The sequence below is a fragment of the Bombus huntii genome, chromosome 2, assembly GCF_024542735.1.
Source record: "Bombus huntii isolate Logan2020A chromosome 2, iyBomHunt1.1, whole genome shotgun sequence".
Lineage (NCBI taxonomy): Eukaryota > Metazoa > Arthropoda > Insecta > Hymenoptera > Apidae > Bombus > Bombus huntii.
In genome coordinates, this window is record NC_066239.1 from 18,714,463 (window position 1) to 18,740,214 (window position 25,752).

At 36.6% G+C, this 25,752-nt stretch overlaps 4 protein-coding genes and 1 long non-coding RNA gene across 10 annotated transcripts in view; 2 read left to right on the top strand and 3 right to left on the bottom strand.

Moving 5' to 3' along the window:
• LOC126874616 (dual specificity calcium/calmodulin-dependent 3',5'-cyclic nucleotide phosphodiesterase 1-like) overlaps positions 1-7,252 on the top strand; it is a 101,183-nt gene extending 93,931 nt beyond the window's left edge. For both annotated transcript variants that reach the window (XM_050636881.1, XM_050636873.1), the window contains exon 12: positions 282-7,252. In XM_050636881.1, coding sequence (XP_050492838.1) covers positions 282-406 — 125 coding nt within the window. In that variant the 3' untranslated portion in view covers positions 407-7,252. The remainder of the gene's footprint in view (positions 1-281) is intronic.
• The window catches only part of LOC126874640 (alpha-glucosidase-like), a 103,735-nt gene that overhangs the window by 43,305 nt on the left and 34,678 nt on the right, over positions 1-25,752 (bottom strand). The gene's annotated exons all lie outside the window — the stretch shown is intronic.
• On the bottom strand, positions 3,853-13,353 carry LOC126874738 (uncharacterized). The gene is made up of 2 exons (XR_007692997.1): positions 9,079-13,353; positions 3,853-9,006 (listed from the first exon to the last, which is right to left on the bottom strand). It is a non-coding gene; the product is annotated as an uncharacterized LOC126874738 (long non-coding RNA).
• Positions 8,591-22,328, top strand: LOC126874646 (uncharacterized protein KIAA0513). Of its 5 annotated transcripts, none has more exons than XM_050636967.1 (10): positions 8,591-8,780; positions 13,937-14,211; positions 16,378-16,661; positions 16,965-17,006; positions 18,464-18,568; positions 18,929-19,089; positions 19,196-19,382; positions 19,830-20,052; positions 20,124-20,218; positions 20,593-22,328. In XM_050636967.1, the coding sequence occupies exons 2-10, from the start codon at positions 13,940-13,942 to the stop codon at positions 20,637-20,639; spliced, it is 1,416 nt and encodes a 471-aa protein (XP_050492924.1). In that variant the 5' UTR covers positions 8,591-8,780; positions 13,937-13,939; the 3' UTR covers positions 20,640-22,328. The 5 variants fall into 5 exon arrangements, with proteins under 5 accessions (XP_050492924.1, XP_050492896.1, XP_050492914.1 ...); XM_050636939.1 differs by having other exon boundaries at positions 8,592-8,780; positions 20,610-22,328; XM_050636957.1 differs by having other exon boundaries at positions 8,592-8,780; positions 13,940-14,211; positions 20,610-22,328.
• Positions 22,028-25,674, bottom strand: LOC126874706 (uncharacterized). The gene is made up of 5 exons (XM_050637058.1): positions 25,160-25,674; positions 24,980-25,100; positions 24,354-24,502; positions 24,140-24,286; positions 22,028-24,057 (listed from the first exon to the last, which is right to left on the bottom strand). Exons 1-5 carry the CDS (start codon positions 25,247-25,249, stop codon positions 22,750-22,752), a joined length of 1,815 nt encoding a protein of 604 aa, XP_050493015.1. The 5' UTR covers positions 25,250-25,674; the 3' UTR covers positions 22,028-22,749.

Consider the following 25,752-nt stretch of genomic DNA (forward strand, 5'->3'; position numbering starts at 1 on the left):
TCATAGTATATCAATAGTAATAGATCTTCTGCGAACACATATCTCGTAAAATTGGTGTCTCGGTAAATACTCAGTAAATATCTATTCATGTAAATATCATTCGTGTATTCAGTAAATATTATTCTTTCTTTCTTTTCTGTTTAATTTGAGGTCGAGGAAGAAATAGAAATAGAGATACATGTGGTAGGATAAAAACAAACAGCGACCTTTTATATCCTTACTGAAATAAATCAAATTTATCATTACTATATCATTTTATTTGTTATTTTACTTGTCTACAGACGCCGAGGCAAGAGCGCAAAAGGAACAAGCGCAGAAGGAGCAAGCGCAGAAGGAGCAAGAGCAAAAGGCGAGCAGCGAGAGCCGCGAGGACAGCGACACGACGCAGCCAGCGTCCGAGGAATGAAAAATCCAGCGGGCCGTTCTATTTTTCAAGAAGATATGTAATTTTAGGCTACGAAGAAGCTCGTGATTCCACACACAGCAGAATATCCACCGCGTTGTGTCTGTCTCAGTGACACGTCTAAACGAATCGCGCGTCGCCAAGAAAGTGATTTCCCTCGACGATCGAGCGAACGCGCGAAAGGTCAAGTGTACGATTAAAAAGAATACTCCCACGACTATTTATACCGTTTGTTCACCACACTACAAACAATTCTTCACCGATTTCGCTGTATTTCGACGATCACTCCACCTTTTTATCGATCGACCAAAAATTATCGATGTCTGTACGCGTCTTCAATTTCTCGTCTTGATTTTTCTCGCGGTCGAACGTAGCCTTTGCATAATCGATGCCATCGACAGTCCTTGCTCTTATTCTCGCTCTTTCGTTGCCGAGAAATCTTCGCGATTTGTAAATACAACAGAAGCTTCGCGGGATTTTTCTTACGCTACGCTACTGTCGAGCAGGTCGCGGTCTTTTCGTAGCTTTTAAGCTTTGAAAGTGACGCCTTAACCAACGATGTTCGATCGTCGAACACGGTGATACTAAACGTAAATCGTCATCGAAAGAAATTCAAATTTTAAGAAGAAGATGGCTCAAAATCTTTTTGTTTCGTTTGTGTGAGTGTCGCTCGTCGTATTTTCTTAAAAGTTTAAAGTACATAAATATCATTCGTGAATTCTTGGAAAATTTACATTAAAAAGGGGTCAATAAAGGGAACATTCCTTCGCAATTGCTCAATGAGAACGAAGATTAATTGTTGACTTTCGATCGATGAAAAATTCAGTAAATGTAGGTCATAGTTGAATTATAATACACAATGGTATGACTTGTACGTTCTTTATAAAGTTAGCATACTATTCGAGGATCGTGAGTTGTCGCTTAGTCACATCAGCTTTTAACAAACGATATCTTTGCGATTTTTGTTGCATCATCATACAAGTAGTTTGTACTATCTTTTGATCGAAGGTAGAGCGTAACGCTCATCAAAAACATCGTGTCAATGTAATTTTACTCCTGAACAAACGTATAATTAAAATTAGAAAATTGTTAGGATTATAACTAACTGTACGATGCGATTCTGTAATGAAAGCAGGAAACCTATACTGACAAATTTAAAGCAGTTTAGTAGCTACATGTTGGATTATAAGGAAAAAAAGAAGCGAGCAAGCGATTAAGGCGTTACTTTCTCAGCTTACTTTACGCGTAAATATTACTATCAAAACGTAGAAATATAGTTGGTCGAGTTTCCATCGTAAGCGTAGCCTAAAGTTACCAGCTGCAATAGGCGGCAAAAATCAAGTACACGTTGACACACACATACATCTACACATGCAGCAAACAAACATACATATATAAAGAAAAGAAAAGAGAAAGAGAAGATCGTAAACGTACTTACAATTAGAAGCACAATTGTCTGTTCGCGATGAAGTGGTAGCGCGTGTGAAAGGACGCTAACATCAACACGTCGACGGGTTTTCCATAGCGTTTCACCATTGGAGCGCTGTCTTTGTCCGTACCTGTTTTTTCTTACAATTAGTGTATAACTAAGAGCATACGTTTTTTCATAGGAACGAAGACTTTCATCTTTGAGGGAAGAAAAGAAATAATATTGAATTCGATCATTGAACGAGCTATACTAACTACTAACTGCTCATAATCCTCGTTTCTCATAAAATCCTTGAAATTCATAGTTTCTTAAAGTATCGATCATTTGCTACGAGCACTGAGCCAATCTCTTGTTCGTAAATAATATTCTACGTTTATAGGGAGGCATGAAATAAAAATTATTTGCTATTTTCATCTTTTTTTACAAAATCTTTGAAATTTCTAATTTATTGAATTTTTTTAAGGATACTATAAACCCTGACTTAAACTCACGAACATCCGTAGATTTGTAAGTGCGAGTGTTTTGCGTATAACATTAGGGTATCTGAGAAATATTACGCAACATCGATCATGCTATTCGAGTTATGTTCAGATCATCTATTCAAATAAAAAAAATAAAAAGGGTAAAAAAAGCTTAGGAGGCTGCTCGCGCTAATTCTAATGGCATACATTTCCTTCTTTGTACTTCGTGGATTTAAAGGATACGATGAAATCTCTAATCGAGATTCAATTTATTAATATATAAATCTAATTCTAATCGTGTTATATGTAAATTCTCTTCGCTAATGACCAAGTCATCATAAGGAAGAATTTTCTTTTTCTTTTTTACAAATACGTAATATTTTTAACGCTGGAACTACCAATAGCTAAAGTATAAAACTCGTACCAAGCAAATCAACATGCAGGATATACAGGGTGGTTGGTAACTGGTGGTACAATCGGAAAGGAGTTGATTCTACGCGAAAAAAGAAGTCGAAAATATAGAATAAAAATTTTTCGTTTGAGGCTTTGTTTTCGAGAAAATCGACTTTGAATTTCCGCTCGGTACGCGTGCGGCACGTTATAACGGATCTCACTGTAGATCGTTGCCTCGATGGAAAAATTAAAAAAAAAAATAAAAAAAAATTTTTATTCTATATTTTCGACTTCTTTCTTCGCTTAGAATCATCCCCTTTCCGCTTGTACCACCAGTTACCAACCACCCTGTATAAAGATAGATATAGCGCAGAAAGACCACTTTATCAAAAATCATTGAAATCCTTCAAAATAAATCATTTTAGATCTATGTATAAAACTATCGTGAAAAATTACGATCCGATCATTTTCACTACTCTGCTAGTTCTTACGCCAAAGACACCCTAATATTTGAGCAAAACATATTTTTCATAGCTTTACCACAAATAACTTGATCGAGATAATAGTACGAAGCTTGTAGGATTGATAGACGCAGGCTGGCTGTCGCACAAGTGTCGAATTCCAAGCGAACTTCATACGAGGAGAACCTGACATTCTTCTCGACGGGATGTCGCGAAGTTAAAAGCCTTCGGGCTGCGCTGAGCCCAATCTTCGATACGCTCGCGCAATACGCGTCAGGTTCCCGCGACCAGAAAAGCTTACACTTGCCTTCTCGAAACTTCGACCGGCCGATTGGCACGGAGAAAGGCGAAAAGTTGCTTCTTTTCCAAGAAGGTCCGATTTCTCCAGTTCGATTCACTCGTGAGTTTGCACTTATAAAGTTTCCGAGAAACTTAGGATCCCTTACGAAATTGCTGAGAGTTTCGTTCGAAATTCGAGACAGATCGCTGCTTTGATTCGACTTCTGCAATATTTCTCTTTTAAAGTAACTTTCATATTATTCCATACATTGATTAATTATCTGTACAGCTTGAAACGCCTTGTTAACTAAAATTGATTAATCGGATCGTGTTTCACAAGTTAGCCGCGTCGAGGTGCTTCTTAGCATTTTTCAATCTTTGCTTCGATCTCTGATATTTACTTACGCTTTACTCGAGAAATTTGGAAAAAAAAAAGAAAAAATACAAGTCCTAGTAAAATTTACACGATATAAACGACTGAAAAATCGAACACCATTTCGAACCACGTGACGTCTAATGGGTAAATAATAAATAAAGCGACCGACGCTTAACGAAAAATAAGAGAATCGATGAAATTGGATGAGAGAACCGATTTTTAAACGCGATAATCGGATAAAAGAAGCGTAACGAGTAGAAATCGGCGATTGAAGGAAACGAACGAAACGAGAACGGACGAGCATCGAATCAGGAAGAATCGGACTTAAATCTAGCTGTGTGAGTTAGATTCATAGGGGTGTAACGTCGTTGTACATACTTACATTAGATGTGTATTCGTATACACGTAAAGGTGCAGCTTTAATGTATGTAAATGTAATGTAAAAGGGATATCACTAGCGTTTACTTAACGTGTGCTATGTTTCGTGTACATGTACATACATACATAAACGAGAAAGGGACGGAGTAGGTGTGTTTCTGCACATTTCAAGCGCAATGTCGCGAGAAACGCGAACTGGTAATTACGAACGCGTCTAGTTTGTACGTTCGATCGAACATATCGGGGAATCGCATCGTTTTATCCTGTTAACTTTGATCGATTGAACGATAAGCGAAGAGAAGAATCCTTTGAAATCGAGGCTCACAACGTTCGTCGAGAACGACGTAATGCGATGTGAACTGCATTATAGGATTTAATAAACGGAGGAACCTTTAGCGCGCGTACATTTGTAAGGAACATAGAGAATGCATAGGACAAAGTCTTTCGCTCGAAGATTAAACATATCCGTCCTGTATTTATTTGATTTCTCTCCTTCGCGTACGTGTCGTGTTTCATTGGCGTAGAATTTGATGCTGCTTGGTACGGATGAGATATCGCATCGCATTCTGCTGAATTTCTCGGATACTATGATCTAAATTATTCAAGATAGCTTGTACCAATGAAAAATAATCGAATTCGACGATATGGAACTAATCGTACGTAATTTCTGAAAATGTACCTGCTTTACAATTCTACAAATGATTTTTGAAATTTACAACTGAAAGTGCTTGTACAGAATTGCATCTAAGATAGTTGAACTAGTGCACGTTACGATTGAATTGAAAATTTCGATCCCTTTCTATTCGAACGTGATGATAAACGATGAAGTCTTACGAACTATATATATCCCACTATAAATATATTTCAAGCCAAGCGAAAACGCTTTAATTTAAAAACTTTCTCGAAGCTTTTTCATAAAGTTTTCTCTTATGACCGTATGGGTAAAAAGAAACGAAAGATTTAAATCTCATCCAGGCAATTAAAACTAATGGCCGTCAAAAGAAAGAAATGTAACATGTTCCAGGAACACGACCCGTATCTCCTTCATGTGCGAGTAAGTTAATTGTACATACGTGGAACAAATCGTGGGCGAGATCAGTTGCCTGTTCGCAACGCAACAAAGGAATATTCGCGTGTTTTTTTCTTTAGGGCGATTTCCCAAGTAAGACTGTGCACGAGGTTCGAATTCGTTGCAGCTGGTCGTTTCGAAAGCCAAGCACGCTGCTCCAGCGATTTTAATGTGTTTGCATGCTCGCATTCGTCGCGACGCGAACGCGACCACGCACTTGCCACTTTTGCGTTACGTGCTCAGCACGAAAGTTCATTTTCCTTACTGCAGCGGACGAGGGGCCAAAACGCGTGATAGAATTTAAAGAGAAACAAAAAAGAAAAAAAAAAACAAAAAAGAGACAGTACATTTGGAACCATGCTCGTACCAAGAGAATATTTCAATAGGAAACGCGCGAGCGAAAACGCTATGTTAAGTAGGTACGCATTGTATGCTGTCTACTCGATGTTTTTGATTTTTGGTTGATCGTAGTACCACGGTAAACAAATTATGATCGTACAAAATTGAATAATAATGGTAAGACACGTAGTTTAAGATGGAGAGAGCTCGATACAGAAATTATCGTAAGGGGAATTAATTCTATCGAACATTAACAGCCATTGTATTTTGTTTTCTCTGAAAGGTGCGTAATGTTTAGAAGGTTAATGCGTTTTAATAAGAAAATTTGTAACGAAATTAATATTTCGTTGGTTACAATTTCAAACTCGATTCGTCGATTATACTTCGAATATTTATTATCTAAATCTTGAATCAAATCTTCGATGAAATTGAATTTACATTATGACGAATACGATGTACGTTTCGCTAACAGCTGTTTCAATTTCTAGCAATCAATTCTAAAATTCCAGCATAATTTTACAAAATTATTTATTTACTTACCGCAGCTGAACATTCCATATCTACTTAGTTTCATAAATTATGATACCACCTGCTAAGAATTTCTCAATACTTTCTTCCAGTTCAGATCAACTTATTTCACCGTGATACAGCCATATCTCCGCGTTAAGACTTCCCGCCTAAATTTATCCTACAAAAATCCATCTCGTTCTTTCGTCAAGTTATTTCATGCACGTTTCTCTATCGAGCTCTTCGAACTCTCGTTAAAACGAGTCCTCTTCAACGTCATTCGTATTCGCGTATTCGCTCGCGTCGCTCAGTCTCACCTTAATCGTCTAACTTTTTTCAAACAAATACTGGCCTTTCCTAGTAGAACAGTGAAAACAAATACGTATCAAGGCCACCTTACGATTCAAAACATAAAACTAAGAGCCGCGTAACGCGTACTTGATACGTATAACCTATTGTAACGCTTTGCTCTAGGTGTACCTAGTAAATAAAATATAAAAAGAAGCGTAAAGAAAACAGAGAAGAAAAAAATATAATAGCCTGAACGCGACACGTGGCTCGTGTACAGGAGGTCGCGAGAGAAGGATCGATATTGCACGGTAAAGAGGCTTGGAACAACAATATTCGACCAATAATCGTAATTCATAAGATAAGCTAACTCAAAGATACACGTACATAAACACTCACACGCATACATACAATGTACACGTACACCGGATGTGCGCATAAAAGAGCACCACTTAAGCCCCAAAGTGTGCAAAAGTTCGATTTCCATTGGTTTTCATAAAGAAACGTTATATAATCGATAATACAATCGATTAAACATACATTATGAGGAGAAAATATGGGAATCGAACGAATATTGTACGCTTTTTATTCTTTCCTCCAGTTTTTTCGTTCGTCGTTCCTCCGTTCAACGTTCGTTTAATCGGCACAATTAACCGCAACAGATGTGTACATAATCGATAAAAGAAACCATACAGCACCGTGTCCGTTTGATGTGATGTAATTAAGTAATAACGTCTAAGTGAAACAAAGATATGGTACGGGAGAATATATATTAATATAAATACAAAATATAAAGTATAAATACACGTCGTGTATAATTAGTACTGTATTCTGCATAAATTCACCGAGAAATAAAAAATACTCGATTACTCATCGTAATTAGTTATTCAGCCCATGAGAACCTTTTCGCCTTGACTTTTTTTTTTTTTTTTTTTTTACTCCACTATCGGCCACGCCGACAACGCGGAAATTCTTTTTTTGTCGGTTTCGCTAGTAAAATATGCAAATACGAGGATGGCGACCGTATCGGTAAATTAACAACTTTCTGCAAAACTTTGCCAGTCGTTGTCAAGAATATTCATCAAAGTGTAAAAGAGTAACACGCTATTTGCGAACGCTATTTTCTGTACAAAATCGTGGACGAAATTTATATTTTGTATAGAGACTCTTGCACCTGTTATATTCGAACTGGAGTTCCACCGAGTTAACTACCGGAGGATAATGAGCAAGATGAAAAGCATCATTATCTTTTAATTAGTTCACTCGACCTCCCCAAGAGGTCCACCGTATCTCTTAAAGGTATCCTCCGCGTAGAAAAAGAAAAAGCAGATAATCTTGATCTCTTCTGATCTTCTTAAATCTTACTTTATCGGCGTGGCTAGAGGCGAATGAAACCCTATAAAACCCTATCCAATGGAAGATGACTTTTATATGGTACAATTGGCTCTTTCGTCTCTCGAGAGTAATCCCATGGATCCCAGATGACATCGCGCGGAGATGAATGGATATGGCTAGAACCGAGCCATCGCAACGTTGAAGTTCCTCGTGCTAGTTAATAGCAAGCGAAGGAGAAACATCGGCTGCGTATCGGTTTTTGACGTACTTGTAACAAATAGAAAATCCCGCACAGTTTGGCCAGCCAATAATTACCAACAGTCGTTTTCTTGCATCTGTATCCACTGTATCGCAGAGAATACTACATTACTCGTAGAATTACTTAACGAAGAAACCAACCCGCAACCGAAATCCACAAAGGAAATCATCCTTCTTCTATTACCAATTTCGAAGATACGAACCTGTCTTTAATTTTCCAAATTGCGAATGCTAGAAGTCCATAAATATTTATTCTGAAAATTAGATTTCACTATCAAACGAATTGTTCAACGTTATGACTAAAATTCTATTGATAATCAGTCAAAATGTAACCAGGCCTGCGCTTTAAGATAAGTAGCTTGGAAGAAAATGTATCAATCTTTCCACAAGAACAGTGCTCTCTCTCTCTCTTCGCGCTTTATAATAATTTACCACCTCCGGTAATCGGTAAAATATTATTTTCAAACTCGATACCATTAGTCGGTGCATTGCCGTCTGTTACCAACAGAATAAGCACTTCGCATCTGTTGTACCGACCATTTCGAGCTACGTAAGAAAGGTAAGTAAAACTGTATTGATCGCGCGGTACGCATGCGTACGCGCTAATCGGATCACATGTTGGAAGAGTAACGCAAGTCGAACGGGCCAGCCAGTGCAAGCAACTGCGCTACGTTCGGTGTGTACGACCGAAAGTTTAAGTAGTAACGGCGTAAAGAACCGTTCGTGATCAGACACGTGTTTCGAAGTGATCGCGGAGGGGAACCGCGTTCGATCAGCAGGCCTAATCGCTCGTGTTACCACACGGTATATTCTTCATTTATTAAATCGTTGAAATATTCGTCGGACACTTCATTAACGCAATGAAAACATCTTTGATGTGGGTGAACGACTAAGCTGCTTCGAACAATCCACTGTTTCTCTCCTTAAATCAATGTGAAGCTCTCGAAATCCTATCCTTTTTCATTTTCATTCATCTCGCGCATCAGACATTCTTCTCATCCCCGTTGTTCATGGCGTGGATAATACTTCGCTGCAATTAGAGAAACAGTAAGTAATTGTTGTTTGATTGCAAATAGTCGATCATCGATGGTAGAACGCTTACTATGTTCGTTATTTAGCTGTTTAAACGAGATCGTGGTAGTTAAAGAGCCGCATTATGGTACACGATGAGTAGATCGAGCTTTGTGAACATATGTTTTCTGGAATCGTAAATCGAGCAATGGCCCGTATGGTGCGGAACAGCCCGGTATAGATAAAGCTGCATTGCGGCGATGTCCCTCCGGAGTGTACTCCTCGACGTGCTTTCATGCATTCGTGAAATCCTACGATCGTTTGTCCCTGATACAAATACGTTTGACGTAACGTTGAAGGTGAACGACGAACGTTTCGTTCATTCGTATCGATCAACGACGTATAGCACCACTTGATCTATACGAATATTCTATAAATGAAACATTTATTGTTAGTACATTTTAAAATAGCGTTTAGTACTGCCTTATGCGTTTTAATTTACATTGTCTATGCCTGAACAAATTTCATTTAATTTTACTGGTCAAATTAAGGCGATATTTTATTGTTATTAACACGAAAATGGTTTACTTTATTTCGTCTTCTATCTATTAATTTCATTTTATTGCCATATGATGTGGTATTGATAGTTGAACAATTTCGAGATGCTCGGACAAAGGAAGCGTCGATCGAAGCATTGGTCAAATTACATCGCTCATACTCCGAGAACCTTGGCGTGCTTGTTGCTCGATATTACATCCGCTTCCACCCCCGCAATTCCTGCTGTCTGCGTAATTTCAAATTCTTGCGGCATCCAACTTTCGATGGAGATGTTGACACGATCGATGATCTACTTTCGCGTTCTGAAAGTGCTCTATCTTCTTTGTGGCATCACGATTTTCAAACAAACCTCACTCGACTGATCTATCAAAAGATACACAGGACGATAATAAAGAAAAGAAAAAAAGGACAGCGTTTAAGAATTTCTATTTTCTATAAACGATTCCATACAGATACAGATTTAAAGGAAAGATCATTTTCTCCGATGTATGAAATTTCCAAAATTCTGTTACACATCCCCTTCCTTATGGAACAAATTTAACAGCAAAGTAGAAAATTTGTTATCGTTTATCTTTGCAACAAAATGTCTTTACATTTAAGGCAACAACATTTTCTACAGATATCGAATATATATTCTTAATTATTGTTTTCTTTTTCTCTATATCATAAACTCCCTGCGATTCGTAACGTGTGCTACTATTAGCATCATTACGTTCTGAATAAATGGAAATCATTAAACATGTGAAAGATATTACGCAAGCGATAGTTAATCAGTTTCCAGATGCGGTTTCGGTCAGAGTGAGCTATCAGCAAGGACATTCGCTATTGTTTCGTATCACGACCGGTAACGGTAAAACGTCTCGTTCATTGTGTAACATCTGTGTATGCATATATAAATTTAATGAGAGCGTGATAAGGAGACTGGAGTAACAGATGGTTGCTGATCTTGCAAGCGCAACACCATAAATATTAAAGGTTAAATCATGCCACGTGTGAAACGTTAAGGATGAGAAAAAAGAAGTTTCCTTCGAAACTTTAAAACTGTATGAAGTTTTACGTAACTTTTATCGTCTCGCCTGTTCATTCGTATTTTCCCTCATTATACGGTTTCTATTTAGAATGAAATCTTACTTCCATTCGTAGAAGCAGAAATACGAGTATCTACTAACCAGAGGTAAGAGAGATACTAACGATAAGAACTGCTTGTGCAGATAATAAATACGTAATGTTCCTTTCTTTTACTATATATAAATATAGTTTTCCACTGTTTTCACAATGAAGAAGTGTATTAATTAAATCGTTTCGCAACATTTCATTAATTAAATTGTATTTTAAATCAAACGTGTAAAATCGAGTGTGTGATATAAAGATCAAAGATTGATTAAATAATTTTTATAGTACGTAGTACGAAATAATTTTGAATCGTATACTTCGATTGGTATAAATTTTCTCTTTGTGGAAAATCCGATTTCATAGGTTTCTATCAAACGTTTGAATCTTTCCACAAACTCCTGTACGTCATCAATCACTTTGAGAATATATTTACGTATTGATTACCGCAGAATAAATTGCATGAATTACTATATGATATGTACGTTTCGTATATCGATGCAATACATGTTACGAATAATAATAATAAAATAATTTATGATAAAAATATAAGCAGTCGATAGTACGACGTTTGTTTATATTTTACTTGTACATTTTTCTCCGTTTATCAAGCCGTGCACTTATTTTATTTATGTTTGCTCGCTTCACGTTTGAAGGTAATCTATCATGAATTTCAAACACATTTATATTTGCCCACGTGCATTTAGTTTGCTTGACGTAAATTCCTATTCAAAGACCTTCCCTTCTTGCAGAAATGATAAATACGTTTATCACCTTTGCACCGATACGACTGATAAAACGATGCTTGTCAATATTCAACATAATAATGTTTTTTTCAGTGTCACTTGTGCGAATTCATATGATACAACCAGGTGCTATTCCAAATAGGAAAATCAATAACACAAATTATTGATACCTGTGTACATATCGGAGCATAATTTTCCTTCAATGATGGATTTCGAGTGAATTTTTTACGGGATACGAAATTTCAATAACGATCGAATAATAAAAAAATATATTAAAAATAAATAACGATAGATTTTGCAATTTATTTGGAATACGTGTTGAATAATCATATTCGAAGAGTTACGTGATTTTCAATCATTAACATGGACACTATAAGAAAAAGTGTTGCAACCAAAACTTGTTATTACGTAACTATACTAAAAAACATGGTTGCATGTTTAACATAATCACAAACAGTTATTACGTGAACCTTGACACAAAATGTGAGAGAAATTCTGACAACCATTAATAATTTTCAAATTATTTTCTTTCTTTCGTTCTTAGCAATAGATAATTATTTTATGCTTTTAATAATTCTTCTCCCCCGTTCCATTGTTTATAAATTACATACAATATCTCTTATTACGTTGATTTTGTAAATTCTGATATCATTTTTTTTACAAAAACAATGTTCGTTTAAGAATAATTTCATTAATCTCGAAAGTACGTATTTCATTCGTTACGAGCTGATGTTACATTTTTCGTACGAAAAGTTCAGCAAATGTTTTCCTGTCGACGTTTATCGGTTCGCGTACGATGCACCGTACGTACCTAGTCGACCTACATACATTTTCAATGAGCTTTTCGCTGCTTGTCAAAATTCAAACAATGCTCATTAGGTGACAATTTTTGTCGAACAGAAGATAATACGCTCGCACAAAGTTGCAGATAACATATTCATGATTTGAGTCGCGAACTTCATTGCTCATTACGAACGCAGATGCTTTTCAATGATATTACGTCAAATTGACTGCAATACGGCTCGATAAAGGCAATGGATTCTTTTGATGATTAGCGATCAACCATCTGGAAAACTGGTATTGATTAAAGTTTGTTACAATGTTCAAATTTAGACGAAGGGTTTTTTGAGTTGTTACAGTTTACCATATCGAATATAGAGAATGTATTCACGTGGTTAATGACACCAAATGGATGTAGATTAATAACGTAAATAGCGTTTTTAATTTCAACTTTATGTACTTGATACTATGTATTAGATTGTATTAGAAGTTTCTTTCGATTTATGAGCAAATAATAGACGCACATCGTTTTTTGTTTTTGTCGAATTACGTACGATCCATTTTGTTACGTTGAGATAAACACCGCGACATTTCACAGACTTGGTTTCACGTTTACATGAAGGTGCACTGTTGTAAAAAACACGTTTACGAAAGAAAGACACTTTTTCGGGCAACCTAATATTATTGTAAAATATTGTTATAAAACATCGCATTATATCAGACATCAGAAGAACGAAGTACACGCTGTTAAACCTGTGGACAGAGCTGAAGAACTGTAATTTTCATGAAATTTGATATTAAATACGTAGAGTGTTTGCTGCAAAGAAACCTTTTTACTTCAAAATTTCAACAATTATCGAAAAACGTCCAAAAGAGAATCTGTTATTTATTTATTGGAAATAAACATTCGGATACTATCAAAGTCATTTATAATTCCATTTGTATATACTTAATTTCGTCAATCCCAATACGTACGTGTTTCGCTTCAAATTCTTCTGGATAAATTTTTCTTCTAGTACCTTTCGTTCGTTCTAATTTGTAGTTTGCAGCCTGCGAAATTAAACTTCTGCAAAATTGAAGAAAAGAGAATTTTCAGAAATTTACGAATACAAAAGCTGACTTGAAAAACAGAACGAAGGATAGTGAAGGTCGAAAGCACAAGCTTCTGTAACGTCAATTCATATCAGAGACCAGGCCATACACAACGGACAGGATGGCACCCAGATACCTGCATATCCCTGGCGCGCACCCTCAATAGTCTTAAGTGCCTACCAGGGGCCTTGGCATTTTTTTATAGTTAAGGTCGTTCGGACCAAGCGAGTATTTCCTGTCGTAAATTCCGTCTCTTGTCCTTAGATACCCCCACCCCTAGTTTTCCTCAAACACAGTATCGTCAGTAAGACTTCACTTATTCTGTATCCTTAGAATAGTCAATATATCTATGTCGGTCTCTACTCTTATAAGTCGCGTACTTAATGTATCGTTGTAACTAACTCTGACATAACATGGTTGGAGTGAATTGTGACTTATGTTAATTCAGTGCGTGTTACATTGTGATTGCTGAATTCATAATAAAGGTTGATTAAAACCAAGTAAATAGTTGTGTTACGACTCAACTATATTTTATTTTCACCAACCAACCCAAAAATTACGTGACACTTCCATCGTTATACTCGTTGGTAGAAGCTGAAGAATTGCAATTTGCATGGAGTCTAATTTAAATACTTACGACATTGTTGTACTTGTCTGTTACAGAAGATGGTGGATGTAACTACGGCTCTGCCATCCACCGGTGGAGCGTCCCTAATTGGACGCACCAGAGGTGCACTCAGATCCGTCAAGTCTGCGTTAGGAGGCAGCGGAGAGTATCTTCAGGGTTTGGGTAGCCGAATAGGATCCGTTCTAAGTAGCAGTTTAGAAGAAAGTGAATTGACCACGACGCCGTCGACGTCGCCATCTTCGCCACAAGCACCACCTCAGACTTCCAATCCGGAAGAACAGTTGGCTAGAAGAAAATTAAGGCTCCCAAGGTAAGCTCCTGTCTCGTGAATCTATTGCTAAATAATTCTACAGCAGCACGAATAAGGTGTATTAGAGGTGTGAAGAGTAATTGGGCATCCTCTAAGCTTACTTTGATTTTATTAATCTTATTATACGTGAGAAATGAGAATATATTACGAGAAATATATATTTTCTTTTACTATTTAATTTTTTTTTTTTTTTTATTTATTTGTTGAAATTACAATCAATTCTCGCGTTGAGAATTTTCAGTAATTTTTCTGGCGTGGCGCAGTGACATGGCTGTTTATTTACAATAAGTTAATACTTATTATAGATAGATATAATTTATAATCTATAAGTATTATAAGTAAGTGCATATGCTTGATTTGGATAATTAAATGAATCTAACGTTTAGGTCTAGCGGGTAGTGCCTCTTCAGCCTGCGAATCTGGTCCGTCGTATCGAGTAGTCCAGTGATTAGGGGGTTTCGGTGTTTGTTGACTCTTTTGCTATATCTGTCGCTATATTTTGCTATTTCCTCTTTGACTGTAGGTATCTTGAGGTCGCGATGGATGGTTTCGTTGGTAACATACCAAGGTGCGTCTATTAAGGCTCTTAGCGTTTTCGATTGGAATCGTTGTAGTATTTCGATGTTGGAGTTGCTTGCTGTTCCCCATAGTTGGATTCCGTAGGTCCAGACAGGTTTTATTACGGTCTTGTAGAGGGTAATTTTATTCTGTATGTTTAGTTTGGAGCGTCGGCCCGTGAGCCAATAGAGTTTTTTTAGTTTGTCCTTTAGTTGCTTCGTTTTATCTGAGATGTGTGTCTTCCACGTTAGTCTCCTGTCCAGGGTCATGCCCATGTATCGGACTGTGTCCCTGCTAGGAACTGTTGCATTGTTGATGGTGACCTGGGGGCAGGTTTGTTTTCGGAGCGTGAAGGTTACATGTGAGGATTTCTTTTCGTTGACTTTGAAGCCCCATTTGTGAAACCACTTTTCCATGGAGTCGAGACTTCGCTGGAGAGTGGATGAGGCGCGCATTAACTGAAATGCAATTTACGATGCATAATAGATGATCGATAAGGTGCACTAGTTTCACGTACAAGAAAATTGGTTTGTTTATCGTTTCTTCTGTACGTGACGGTAACAAGTGACAGCTTGATAAGTATTGCGAATTTAATGTTTCATGCATTTCAAACAGTATCTTTGCTTTTAATCTTCTGAAAAAGTTGTCTTGCGTCAGAGAGACATTTTTTAATAAATTTCAAATAAAATTCTCGTGTATTTGCGTTTGCATTTTATATATTGTATATCGAGGTCATACGGATATCGATATTTTGGAAATTTCCGTTCATATTCCTGATAAATATTCTTGATATCTGTTACGTCACGTACCTAGCCCAGGCCACACGCCGCGGGCAAGATGGCAACTAGATGTCTTCGGATACTCACTGCGTACCCTCAATAGCCTCAAGTACCTTCCATAAATCTCATAGATTTCCTAGTAAAGGTCCTTCAAACCAAACAAACGTCTATTTCCGAAGAATTTCTAAAGACTATTGTCTACCAAGGCTGGATAAGGGAAAGTTAGTTTTTCTCACGTACGCTGCAACTTTCCTCCCACTAACCACTTTCTCTCGAGGGCGGTTAAGACCCTTCGTTTAACCAATTAACAACGAAGCCTATTTCCCTCACTCTCTTAACTAACATCGGCATCAACAAATCCGATGGTCCCGTGCGCTAGACACACCCATCCTTAGCTTTCCTCCGAGACAGCATCGTCTCCCAAGACGGTACTGATTTTACATCCTTCGAACAGTCAACATCCTTTAATCGGGTATACACACCCGCAGATCAGTCACTCGCTCATCTCGTACATACGCACCAGCGTAACTGTCTTCGTTATAAGTTGTTGGAATAAACGGTGAAATATAACTTACTCTACTGTGTCATATTCATTTAACCACCTCTGTTATCTTAACCGAAACAGGGGAACGACTACTTCGCGGCGTCGATTCACCGAATCGTAGCGAGAATTTACGCCTCTCGCTGACGCGTTTTCCTCGCGACCGCGTCTCTCCGCGAACGGTCGTAACAATATCTTTTAAACGTAAAATACCTTCGAGAAATATTCTCGATTTTTTTAAACGTAAAATATTCCTTGAAATCTCACAATTTCTTGTTTTATACGTAGGTTTGGCACAGGATTATCGTACGAAGACTACGAAGCAATCGCGAGGCATAAACTGGAGCGTCAGGGTAGCGCCAATATGTCGAGGTGTATGAGAAAATATCCTCCGGGTATGACCTACGAGGAAATAGCCTCGTCGCGATCAGCCGGAACCAAAAGACAAGAGCATAAAGTAGAGGAAGATAACAGCCCCGATAGGGACAGTGAAGAAAGCATAGAACCTCTTGAAGAAAGAGATATCAAGGCCACAGGGCCTGATCCTTTCGATAAATTGAATTACAGGGGAGGTGAGCAGCTACAAAAATATTCTCTACTTCGTTAAATATTATAAAAAAGATTGTATACACGAATGTTCATTAATTACGTATACTTATATTTTTATGAATTCGGTGTAACATTGAAATTCCCTTCTTTCTAAAAGAATGCATTTTTAGTATTTTTTTTAATCCTTGAAGTAATATAGGTATCTGTTTCTCTAAATTTCGTTATTTCCGAAACGTTTATTTTCGCATGAAAATATATGTACAGTAAGTTTATTTTTAGAAAGAACGTTTTTATATAATATATTTTTGTTTCTCTTTGTCATGAAGCGAGGGCCCCGACCCGCTATCAGACGGTCGTTTTTCGTTTAGGTAAATGAACGTTGAATTGTATGTAAATGTGTATGTGAACCTTCACAGGTTTCGTTCGTTTCTCACAAACCCTCCGTTTCCTTTCGGTGTTTTCACCGTATCGACAGTAAAGTTGCTATTGAAAGCAAGGACGAACCTAGGTTATTCAAACTAAGAGTAATTTACACGCTATTTGAATAATCGAATGACTTTATCTTCGTACGAGAACAGATCGATTATCATTTTTTTTTTTGCGATTTGATTTCTTTTTCAAGAGATTACTTATTTTTAATTACTTATCTCGATTAAACAACAAATTTGTCGAATAAAAATATAACGATATCTTTCTGTTTCTCTTTCGTTTCCAATCTCTGCTGCGCAAGACTATTCTCAAATTTTCCATTAATCGATATTCCGATAATCGATCGTCCCGTTAATCGGCGTTCTGATAACGCAGGTTCCGCTGCACTTCAAACTGTTTTACGCTGTTCCACGATTCATTTTGCACAATATGTATAAGAAATATACGAAACACGAACGAATAACTGACATATCGCAACTTTTCTGTCGGTACAAAAGCAATAATGCAAATAGATCCCTGGCTCCTACAGTTTTGTGTTTCTTGATGGAAAATCGTATCGTTGTACGCTTTCACGTGAACCTTCCTGTGTGTAAATATTTGGTGTCATTTGATATAAAAACTTAGACAGAACCTCGTACGTGCTTTCTAGTTTCCCAGATAAAACTGAGTTTTGACTTTGATAAATTCTGAATATATTAACATTCCAATGAAAATAGGAGATAATGGTTTCCTTTGTAAATTTAGTTACCGAATATATATTATTTAATAATTAATAATTGTTTATTACTCAAGCTTTACCTAAGATACATAATAATCATAGAATATATTTTCTAACGTGTTCTACTTTAAAAAGATCGTTTATTAGAAACTTCTGAACCTATCTATTAATACATTTTCTTTGCCTAGAATTTACATTTTATTCTCCACGATAAAAGATAAAATCTGCTATGTGGTTTTGATAGGAAATTTAATAAAAGTATCTCGAGAAATAAACCAAAGAGACCGTCGTTCGTAATTAATTGTGAAAGTGCGTCTACAATCCTGTTACTTACACGTATTAAATTAAAACACCATCTGACCCAATTGAAACTTAATTGCCTCTTTATTGTGTACCTTTGTATGACTTACCTCTCTGAAATTTAGCTTGTTCGATCAGGTTTAATCCCTATAGTACACCTGTATAGTATATCTGATTACAATTTCTGATAGTACGATAGCATCACTGTATCATCCCTGTGTGTTCCCTGTCTCAAATATTAGATTAGACGTATTCTCAGAAGTGTTGAAGCAATACAATAACGTGGCACACGCACCAGTCTCGAGTATTAATTAGGGGAGCCGTAGATTAACGCTTCCACCAGATTAGGCGATTGTTTCCTGTAGAATATTATTTCAGATATGCCGCCTTGTAGCAGCGACTCCATGAGCGATCAGGATGGTTACGGACCTAGTACGAGTTTAGACTCGAACATGGACGGCCGTAGATTATGGCAGAGATCAGGTAAAATTTATTTGAATACTAACCTGTTGATCTGGTCATCTGTTAACCAGAAATTTCTATAACATTGTAGAATTAAAAGTTAGCAAAGACAGATCTCCATCGAATAGGGTGTTTTTAATAATTCTTTGAAGCATAAATGTAATTACAATTTATAATTCGGTATAAATATAATTTATACTATAATGTACATACAGTAGACGAGTTAAAATATAAAGAAGCCATGAATAAAGAAATTATTATATCTAAGAAATTGGGAATTCGAGCGATGAGTTAACTTACTTTCGTCACCAAGGTTTACGAGTTAATTATCCGAATAATTTGAAATTTAAATAAGAAATAATTTTGGGTCTTGTAATTTAGGTTCGTCGGGATCTGTCCAATCTTGGGCTTCTAGTTTATCAGCTGATAGTCAATCTGAGGAAGCTGCGGCGGATTTTATGAAAGCTTTTGTACCTCTTTTATTCGATGCACCGAATAGCATCGATCAGGAGCAAAAAGCAAGTTTCGGCCAAATGGTTCTTGTACGTGTTCAAATCTATTACGTGTATACATATTATCTGTTAAATTTTATATAAATACAATGGTCGTTAAAGAAAAGGAATAACGTGCCGATTTCATTTCACACAGACAGAATCCGGTAGAATATGGTTCTCCAGAGTGGTGAACGCGAGGAGAGCACGCCCCTGTGTAACAGAAGCATCGTTTTATTCTTTAGCTCAACACTTTGCGGTGGCTCTTTTCGAATGTCACGAGGCGGATGATTTCGCACCTGCCAAAAGTCTCATGAACATGTGCTTTACTTTTTACCACGAAGGTATCTAGATCTGTCTTTTATGTAATTTTCTATATTGCAGACAGTGTAGATTACGAATAGTGAACGTCGCAATTATACATTTCATATATATCAAAGTATACGTTGCAAATAATTTAATCGGATTTAATTAGTCGAAGAGTCAAGATTGCAGCCATATCGCGAATACTTGTACTTGTTGTTGAATTTTCTATACTGCAGACAGCGTAGATTACAAATAGTGAACGTCGCAATTATACATTTCATATATATCAAAGTATACGTTGCAATTAATTTAATCGGATTTAATTAGTCGAAGAGTCACGATTGCAGCCATATCGCGAATACTTGTACTTGTTGTTGAATTTTCTATACTGCAGACAGCGTAGATTACAAATAGCGAACGTCGCAATTATACATTTCATATATATCAAAATATACGTTGCAAATAATTTAATCGGATGTAATTAGTCGAAGTGCCAGGATTGGAGCCATATCGCGAATACTTGTACACACATTTGCGAGTACAACCCATATGGACGTCAATGAGATTCTGGACGGCGGCTTTCTTCGACGCGGTTCAATGTGAAAGAGCTTCGAGGCCAGTTCCTCCGAGGCCTGAGTCTCTGGATCAGGAGGCCATCGCCATCGAGGATCGAAAGTTTCAGGCTAATATCGTCTTTGGACAATTAGGGTAAACAGATTCGACAGAATGTTCGATGAACTCGTGTTTTATGTTATCTTTAAACAATTTCGTTTTTTCAGGACGTTCACGTGTAACATGCACGCCTTTGGCCTGTCACGTACTCTGTGTCTAGAATTTCTTAGGAAACAATGTGTAATCGCTAATCTAACGAAAGGTAAATTCATCAATTAATAAGAACAACGTAGAATCAAAGGACGCTCATTATGAGTACTCTTTATCTGAATTCTAACTTTACAAATACCTGAGGTGTATACTTTGTGCAATTATCGCTTTGACATTATTATGCTTTGAAGTATTACTATTAATAGTACTAAATACCGATGTATGTATGTGTATAGTACCTATTATTACTATAGCATATTACTGTACGTACACGAGTATTTAATAGCCACGATATTAGACGTCAAAGCTATACGACAATGTAGTAGTACGTATTACTATATATGCGTGCTGCTTTATGATAAATAAAATAAAAAATCACTTCTTTCTTTCTGTTCTTCGTAAAAATAGAATATTTCTTTTAAACAGAATGTACATATTTACAGAGCAAGAAAATATGCTTCGTGACAACATAGAGAGAATGTTCGACGAGACCGAGCCCTGGCGGTAGTTTTGCTGAACATGAATCTAAGGATCCATGGAAACACTTTGTTGAAAAGGTATCTACTTATCGAACTGCGATTCGCAGGAGAAAATCGTTGCAAAATTGTCAATTAAAATACCGAATTCAGTGGAGTATAAATGAACAAAGATGTCAATTTTATCATACAACAAACACCAAAACAAATGCGGTTGTGATACCATCTGGCGCAGCTAAACTCAGCGATATATGTAAATTAATGAATTTAAGCTGTATACTGTTCCTACCATTAACTAAACAGAACTTGTAAATCGAATTCTACGAAGACGAGAATCTCCGTGAAACTGTGAGAAGGATTTCGCGATTGAAATAAATCTGCTGCAATTAAAAATGATTTGCTATATTTAAATATTAAAATAATTCTATTATTATTATTATTATTATTATTATTATTATTATTATGTTGTTATCATTGTTATTATTACGGAATCATACTTGCGATTTTGTTTCTAAGTAGTCTCCGAAAATTTCAAATTTCTTCTTCTAGTTCCGATAGGTTAAATCTCTGTAAATATACATATTATAAACAACGTATTTCTCCGTGAAAGTTGAAACGAAATTGTTGAATTTGCTTAGTTTATTTGTCAGGCTTCTATGTCCAAATCGAACTTAAGTCATAAGCGTAAACGGACAATAAATTACGTGGACGAATTCGTGTGATATTGATAATCGGTTTGTAGCGATGATCGACGTGAACGTTATTTCTGTACGGGCAAAGGGAAATTTCTGTAAATTTCGTGATCTTTAAAGGAGATTGCCAAGAGCGCGACATTTGCGTAGCGAATTTTTTCAAGCAACACGTTAACGACAAAAGTCTATTGAAAGCAAGACACTTTTAATGTGGATATATCGCTTGTTTTATAAATTCAAATAGCATTTCTATATGTTACAAAATATCGGAGCTTCCTTGCACGCACACAACTGAACTAATATCATTAGATCGTAATACCGTTAGATCGTCCTACTATATGAAAAATGATAGGCTCGTAAAAAGAGATATTTATGATCTAGAACTTGCAATCTATCGATTTACTAATATTACCTATTAGGTGATAAATAATTGTATTAGTTGACAATATTATTATACTTGAACTGACATTACAAAAAAAGCTGAAGATGAAAAGCTGTAAAACCTATACGAGTACAGAAGTTTATAATTTACTACTTGTCACTTGTGAATTCACTGATGTAATATAGCTAAATTGTGCAAGAAAGCTCGGATCATAGTTAGCAGAGTATTCATAGGCGACGCTTGTAGAACGTTTGGTGAAAAATGTTAGCAGATTTCTCAGTTAAAGATCGCTGATTCTATTCTAGAGTAATAATGTCGCAACTGACGATGAAACGTGTTAAAATGTGAAGATACTTCTCGCTTTACAATTAATCATACGTTCAGACTACTTTACACACGCTATCTTGTATAATTTCTTTTATAGATCTTTATGCGTAGAACAAGCTGCTAAAATTTCGTTCGACGATAACTCATGTAAGTGTGTTTGTATTTAAAAAGACATATCATTAAATACAAGCATCGCTGGATAATTATTTTGTATATCTGTCCGCATTTCCAGTGAAATTGTTAATGCGAGGAAAGATAATAACTAATAAATTTCTTCAACATTGAGATGATTTCTTATGAAAACCGTTTAATTTTACCAAAAACATCAAAGTTCGATACTATAATAAAACTAAATTGACTTACCACGCTGGTCTTAAAATCTCATGGAGGCAAATACGTATAATTTAGCAATTCAGATAATCAGTGAGATTCGATGTTAATTGCTTCGAATATAGTAATATTTTTCAAGTTAAATGCATTGTAAATAAGAAATCATAATTTCTTCCTATTCTATCGTAACACGCTTATAAAAATTCTCTCGTCTTGAAATCATATTATTTGCCGTGTAACAGATTATCGCGTGGTACAATGCTTTTAGACGTGTATTTTAGCTTTCGCTAATATTTATTTTACCAAACATATACACGTACAGTTGTTACAATTTAAAAAATATTCTCCGGAGTAACACGACGACAGTGAACACACATCAATACTTGTAAACGTTATCGATCATTTTCCTCGATTCGTATCGATTTACCTCGGCCGTTGAGTTAGAGCTCACGCTTTTACCACGCAAACTTCTCATTCCCAGCGAACGTAGAATGCTCATCTTATCCATTTCCTTTCCAGGAGGCGATTTCTTCTGTTCTTTATTCGGTAGCCTTGGCGTTGGATATTTGTTATAAATTCCATATCTTTCAAAATGTTCTGCCTTCTCCTCTGGCACGATAACGTTACGATTCTTATTTAACTCTGTCGATTTTTTCAATTCTGAATTCAACGACATTAGAGCATAGTCGGGCGAGACGGATCCATACGATAGTTCGCCTTTGTTGGCAGAATCTATCGATTTCGCGGTGACGGGCTCGGATTTCTCTGATAATCGATCAAGAGCCGCTTTAATGTGACCACTCTTCAAGGCTCTCGGATGGTCTGTCATCTTGCGACTAATCTCTTGCGTGGTCGTGTCACCGCCGCAAGATTTCGTCTTTTCGATACAACTGAAGCTATAATCGAATATACTTCTTGGACTACGAATGTTTTTCAAGCTAGCCTGGATCAGATCTACCAGATCGAAACTGTCATCCTTGATAGGACAATGATCGTTCAAAAGATCAGCGCTCGTACTCAAGATCGTAGACTTGCTATGACCGATTTTCTTCGTTTTCCCCCTGGATTTTGGTTTAACTTGCACCTCCTGGATCGGACGCGCAGCTGGTTTCTCACTTTTATTAACCTTCGGTGTCGTTGAACTTTTCGATTTAACGTTATTTAATTTCTCCTCCAGCGTTTTGAGACTTATGCTACTGGCCTTCGTGTCGATCTTTCTAGCCATTTTATTCTGAACTTTGCTCGATTTCGTTTCTGCAACTTTGTTACCCATCGAATCTTTGCTGTCCACTTTGGAATTGACCTTAGTAGCGACCGAGTAATCTTTCAGCGCCTTTATATTCTTCTGTCCGGTTACTTGCAGCGATTTAATGGCAGAAGTTCTCCTCTCTGAGATTACTTTTTCTTTGTCGATTGTAATTTCGTTAAGACGATTGTCGGACGATTTTCTCGAAACAGAGTTCTGCGCGTTCTTTCTACGAGATACTTCAGCCGTTTTCTTCGTCTGATTTTCTGGCGGAACGATCTTCGATGTTAGTTTGGTATTCGAACCAGAGATTTTCATGGGATTTTCGATTTTTTGATACGCTTTCGGTGAATTCTCCGATCTCGCATTCACTTTCGGTAAATTTTCAATTTTTGGGTTTGCTGGTCTTTGTTTTGCGTTTAAGCGATTTCGGAGCATCTGGAACAACCGATCGTTGCATCGATGATAAATCAAAGATGAATATCGCGCGCTTCAAAATCGGTAACAATGACAAAATTACTTTTTGATCGTTGGTTGATTCTTGCGCTTGAGCCAATTGGAACAATTGTTTCCAGTTATACGTGGTATTAGATCCGTCGTATCTATTCCTTGTTAGTGGTCTGTATTTTTTGTACAGTGTTTGCCACACGCAATTGTCATCGAAGATCTAAATATTTGGGAAGGAAGAAGCAGAAAGGGTAAGGCTGAATATTAATTTCTTTGATTTCTGTTACCTCTTTAGAGACACGCGACAGGGATATTAATTTGATGATGTCTTGTACCGAAAGATATTTGATTAATTTATTAATCAGACACCTTGGCAATGTCAATAACGTGTTTCTCCCGGAAGTGATGTTTCTTACGTGCTTTAGCAAATATTCGCCTAAAATATCGTATATAAATGGTAATACATAGAATTGGAACGACATGGAAAATTAAACTAGTGAAAATAAAATAGAAAATTAAAATAGTGAAACTAATATTTTGTAAAGAATTGTCAAAAAAGAAAAACCGAGACAAGAAGCATTTTACTTTACCTTAATTCGCCGCTTTTCAAACGTTGAAAAAGTCGAGCGATCAAATAATATCAATTTAAACTTAAGTGACATCTTCACGAACGATTCAATGAAAAATTTCACGCTCCTAACCCAATAAATATATTCAACGTATACGAATATCAAACGTCAAACGTTCAAAAACGTCAAAAAAATGAAAAAACTAACAGAGTATTTACAGAGAATAAAATATTTTTTAATGAATTATTCTTTCAAGAGCTACTAAACGTATCAGATAAACATTAAACGTTAAATGACAAATTTTCCACAAAAAGTTACTCAATAATGATTCCTCGACTGTGTACCAAAAATACGTCGAATTTCGTCCTGCAATCGATGGTCTTGCTTGAAATCAACGAAACCGGAGGTTCGTACGATGGGTGTTTTGTGAGGACCGTGCGAGATTCGCCAAAGATAGAGTGTCACCTGCAAAAGGAGCGAAGTTACGAGGCAGAATCGCGAGAACGCGATTTATTCGTCAGCACCTGGTCGTCCAACACTCTTAACCCGTAATAATCTCTGCTTGGTGAAGGCGCTACCGAATACTTTTCCAGGTATTCGAGCTTACCGCTCATACTCGACGTGTCCGAATCCGAAAAGCCACCGCGTTCGCCCTGAAGCTGCTTCGTAATTGACACTTTGTCACGAGTAAAGTTGCAGTCGGAAATAACAATAAAATGAAATTAACCAAAACCAGTTCTTTTCCTCGTGTTTCTACCCAAAGAAAAGATACATCTATCTAGCGATATTTTGAAAAGATTTGTTTGACGAGGTGATAGGCAAACAGAAACTTTTCGTTGGAAATATTCAAGTAATTTATTTATTTTGTTTCATCTTATCTCGTTTTATTCGGTTCTTCTAATTTCTGTAAATAATGTTTCGTAAGGAAAGTGAAGAAGATTTTTCGTTTCTCGCGTTTTATTATTTTCGAGAATTATTGATCAGTGATATCCCATGAAATGTATTCACGTGAAGATTATTTCCAGAAATCTTGTTATTCTTCTTTTATAATCTCTTTTTCTCTTTAAATCAGTCAATCAATGTCATACCGATTATAAGGTTATAGGCGACATTTCGT

Excerpts from the sequence above, each read along its gene's own strand:
- LOC126874706 (XM_050637058.1), bottom strand. The coding sequence starts at position 25,249 with ATGAGCGGTAAGCTCGAATACCTGGAAAAGTATTCGGTAGCGCCTTCA. Across the intron at positions 24,503-24,979 it reads CGAAATTCGACGTATTTTTG|GCGAATATTTGCTAAAGCAC; the intron begins GTACACAGTCGA and ends ACGATATTTTAG. Across the intron at positions 24,287-24,353 it reads TGTCGCGTGTCTCTAAAGAG|ATCTTCGATGACAATTGCGT; the intron begins GTAACAGAAATC and ends CCAAATATTTAG.
- LOC126874646 (XM_050636939.1), top strand. The coding sequence starts at position 13,940 with ATGGTGGATGTAACTACGGCTCTGCCATCCACCGGTGGAGCGTCCCTA. Across the intron at positions 19,383-19,829 it reads CTTTACTTTTTACCACGAAG|TCGAAGTGCCAGGATTGGAG; the intron begins GTATCTAGATCT and ends GGATGTAATTAG. Across the intron at positions 20,053-20,123 it reads ATCGTCTTTGGACAATTAGG|GACGTTCACGTGTAACATGC; the intron begins GTAAACAGATTC and ends TCGTTTTTTCAG.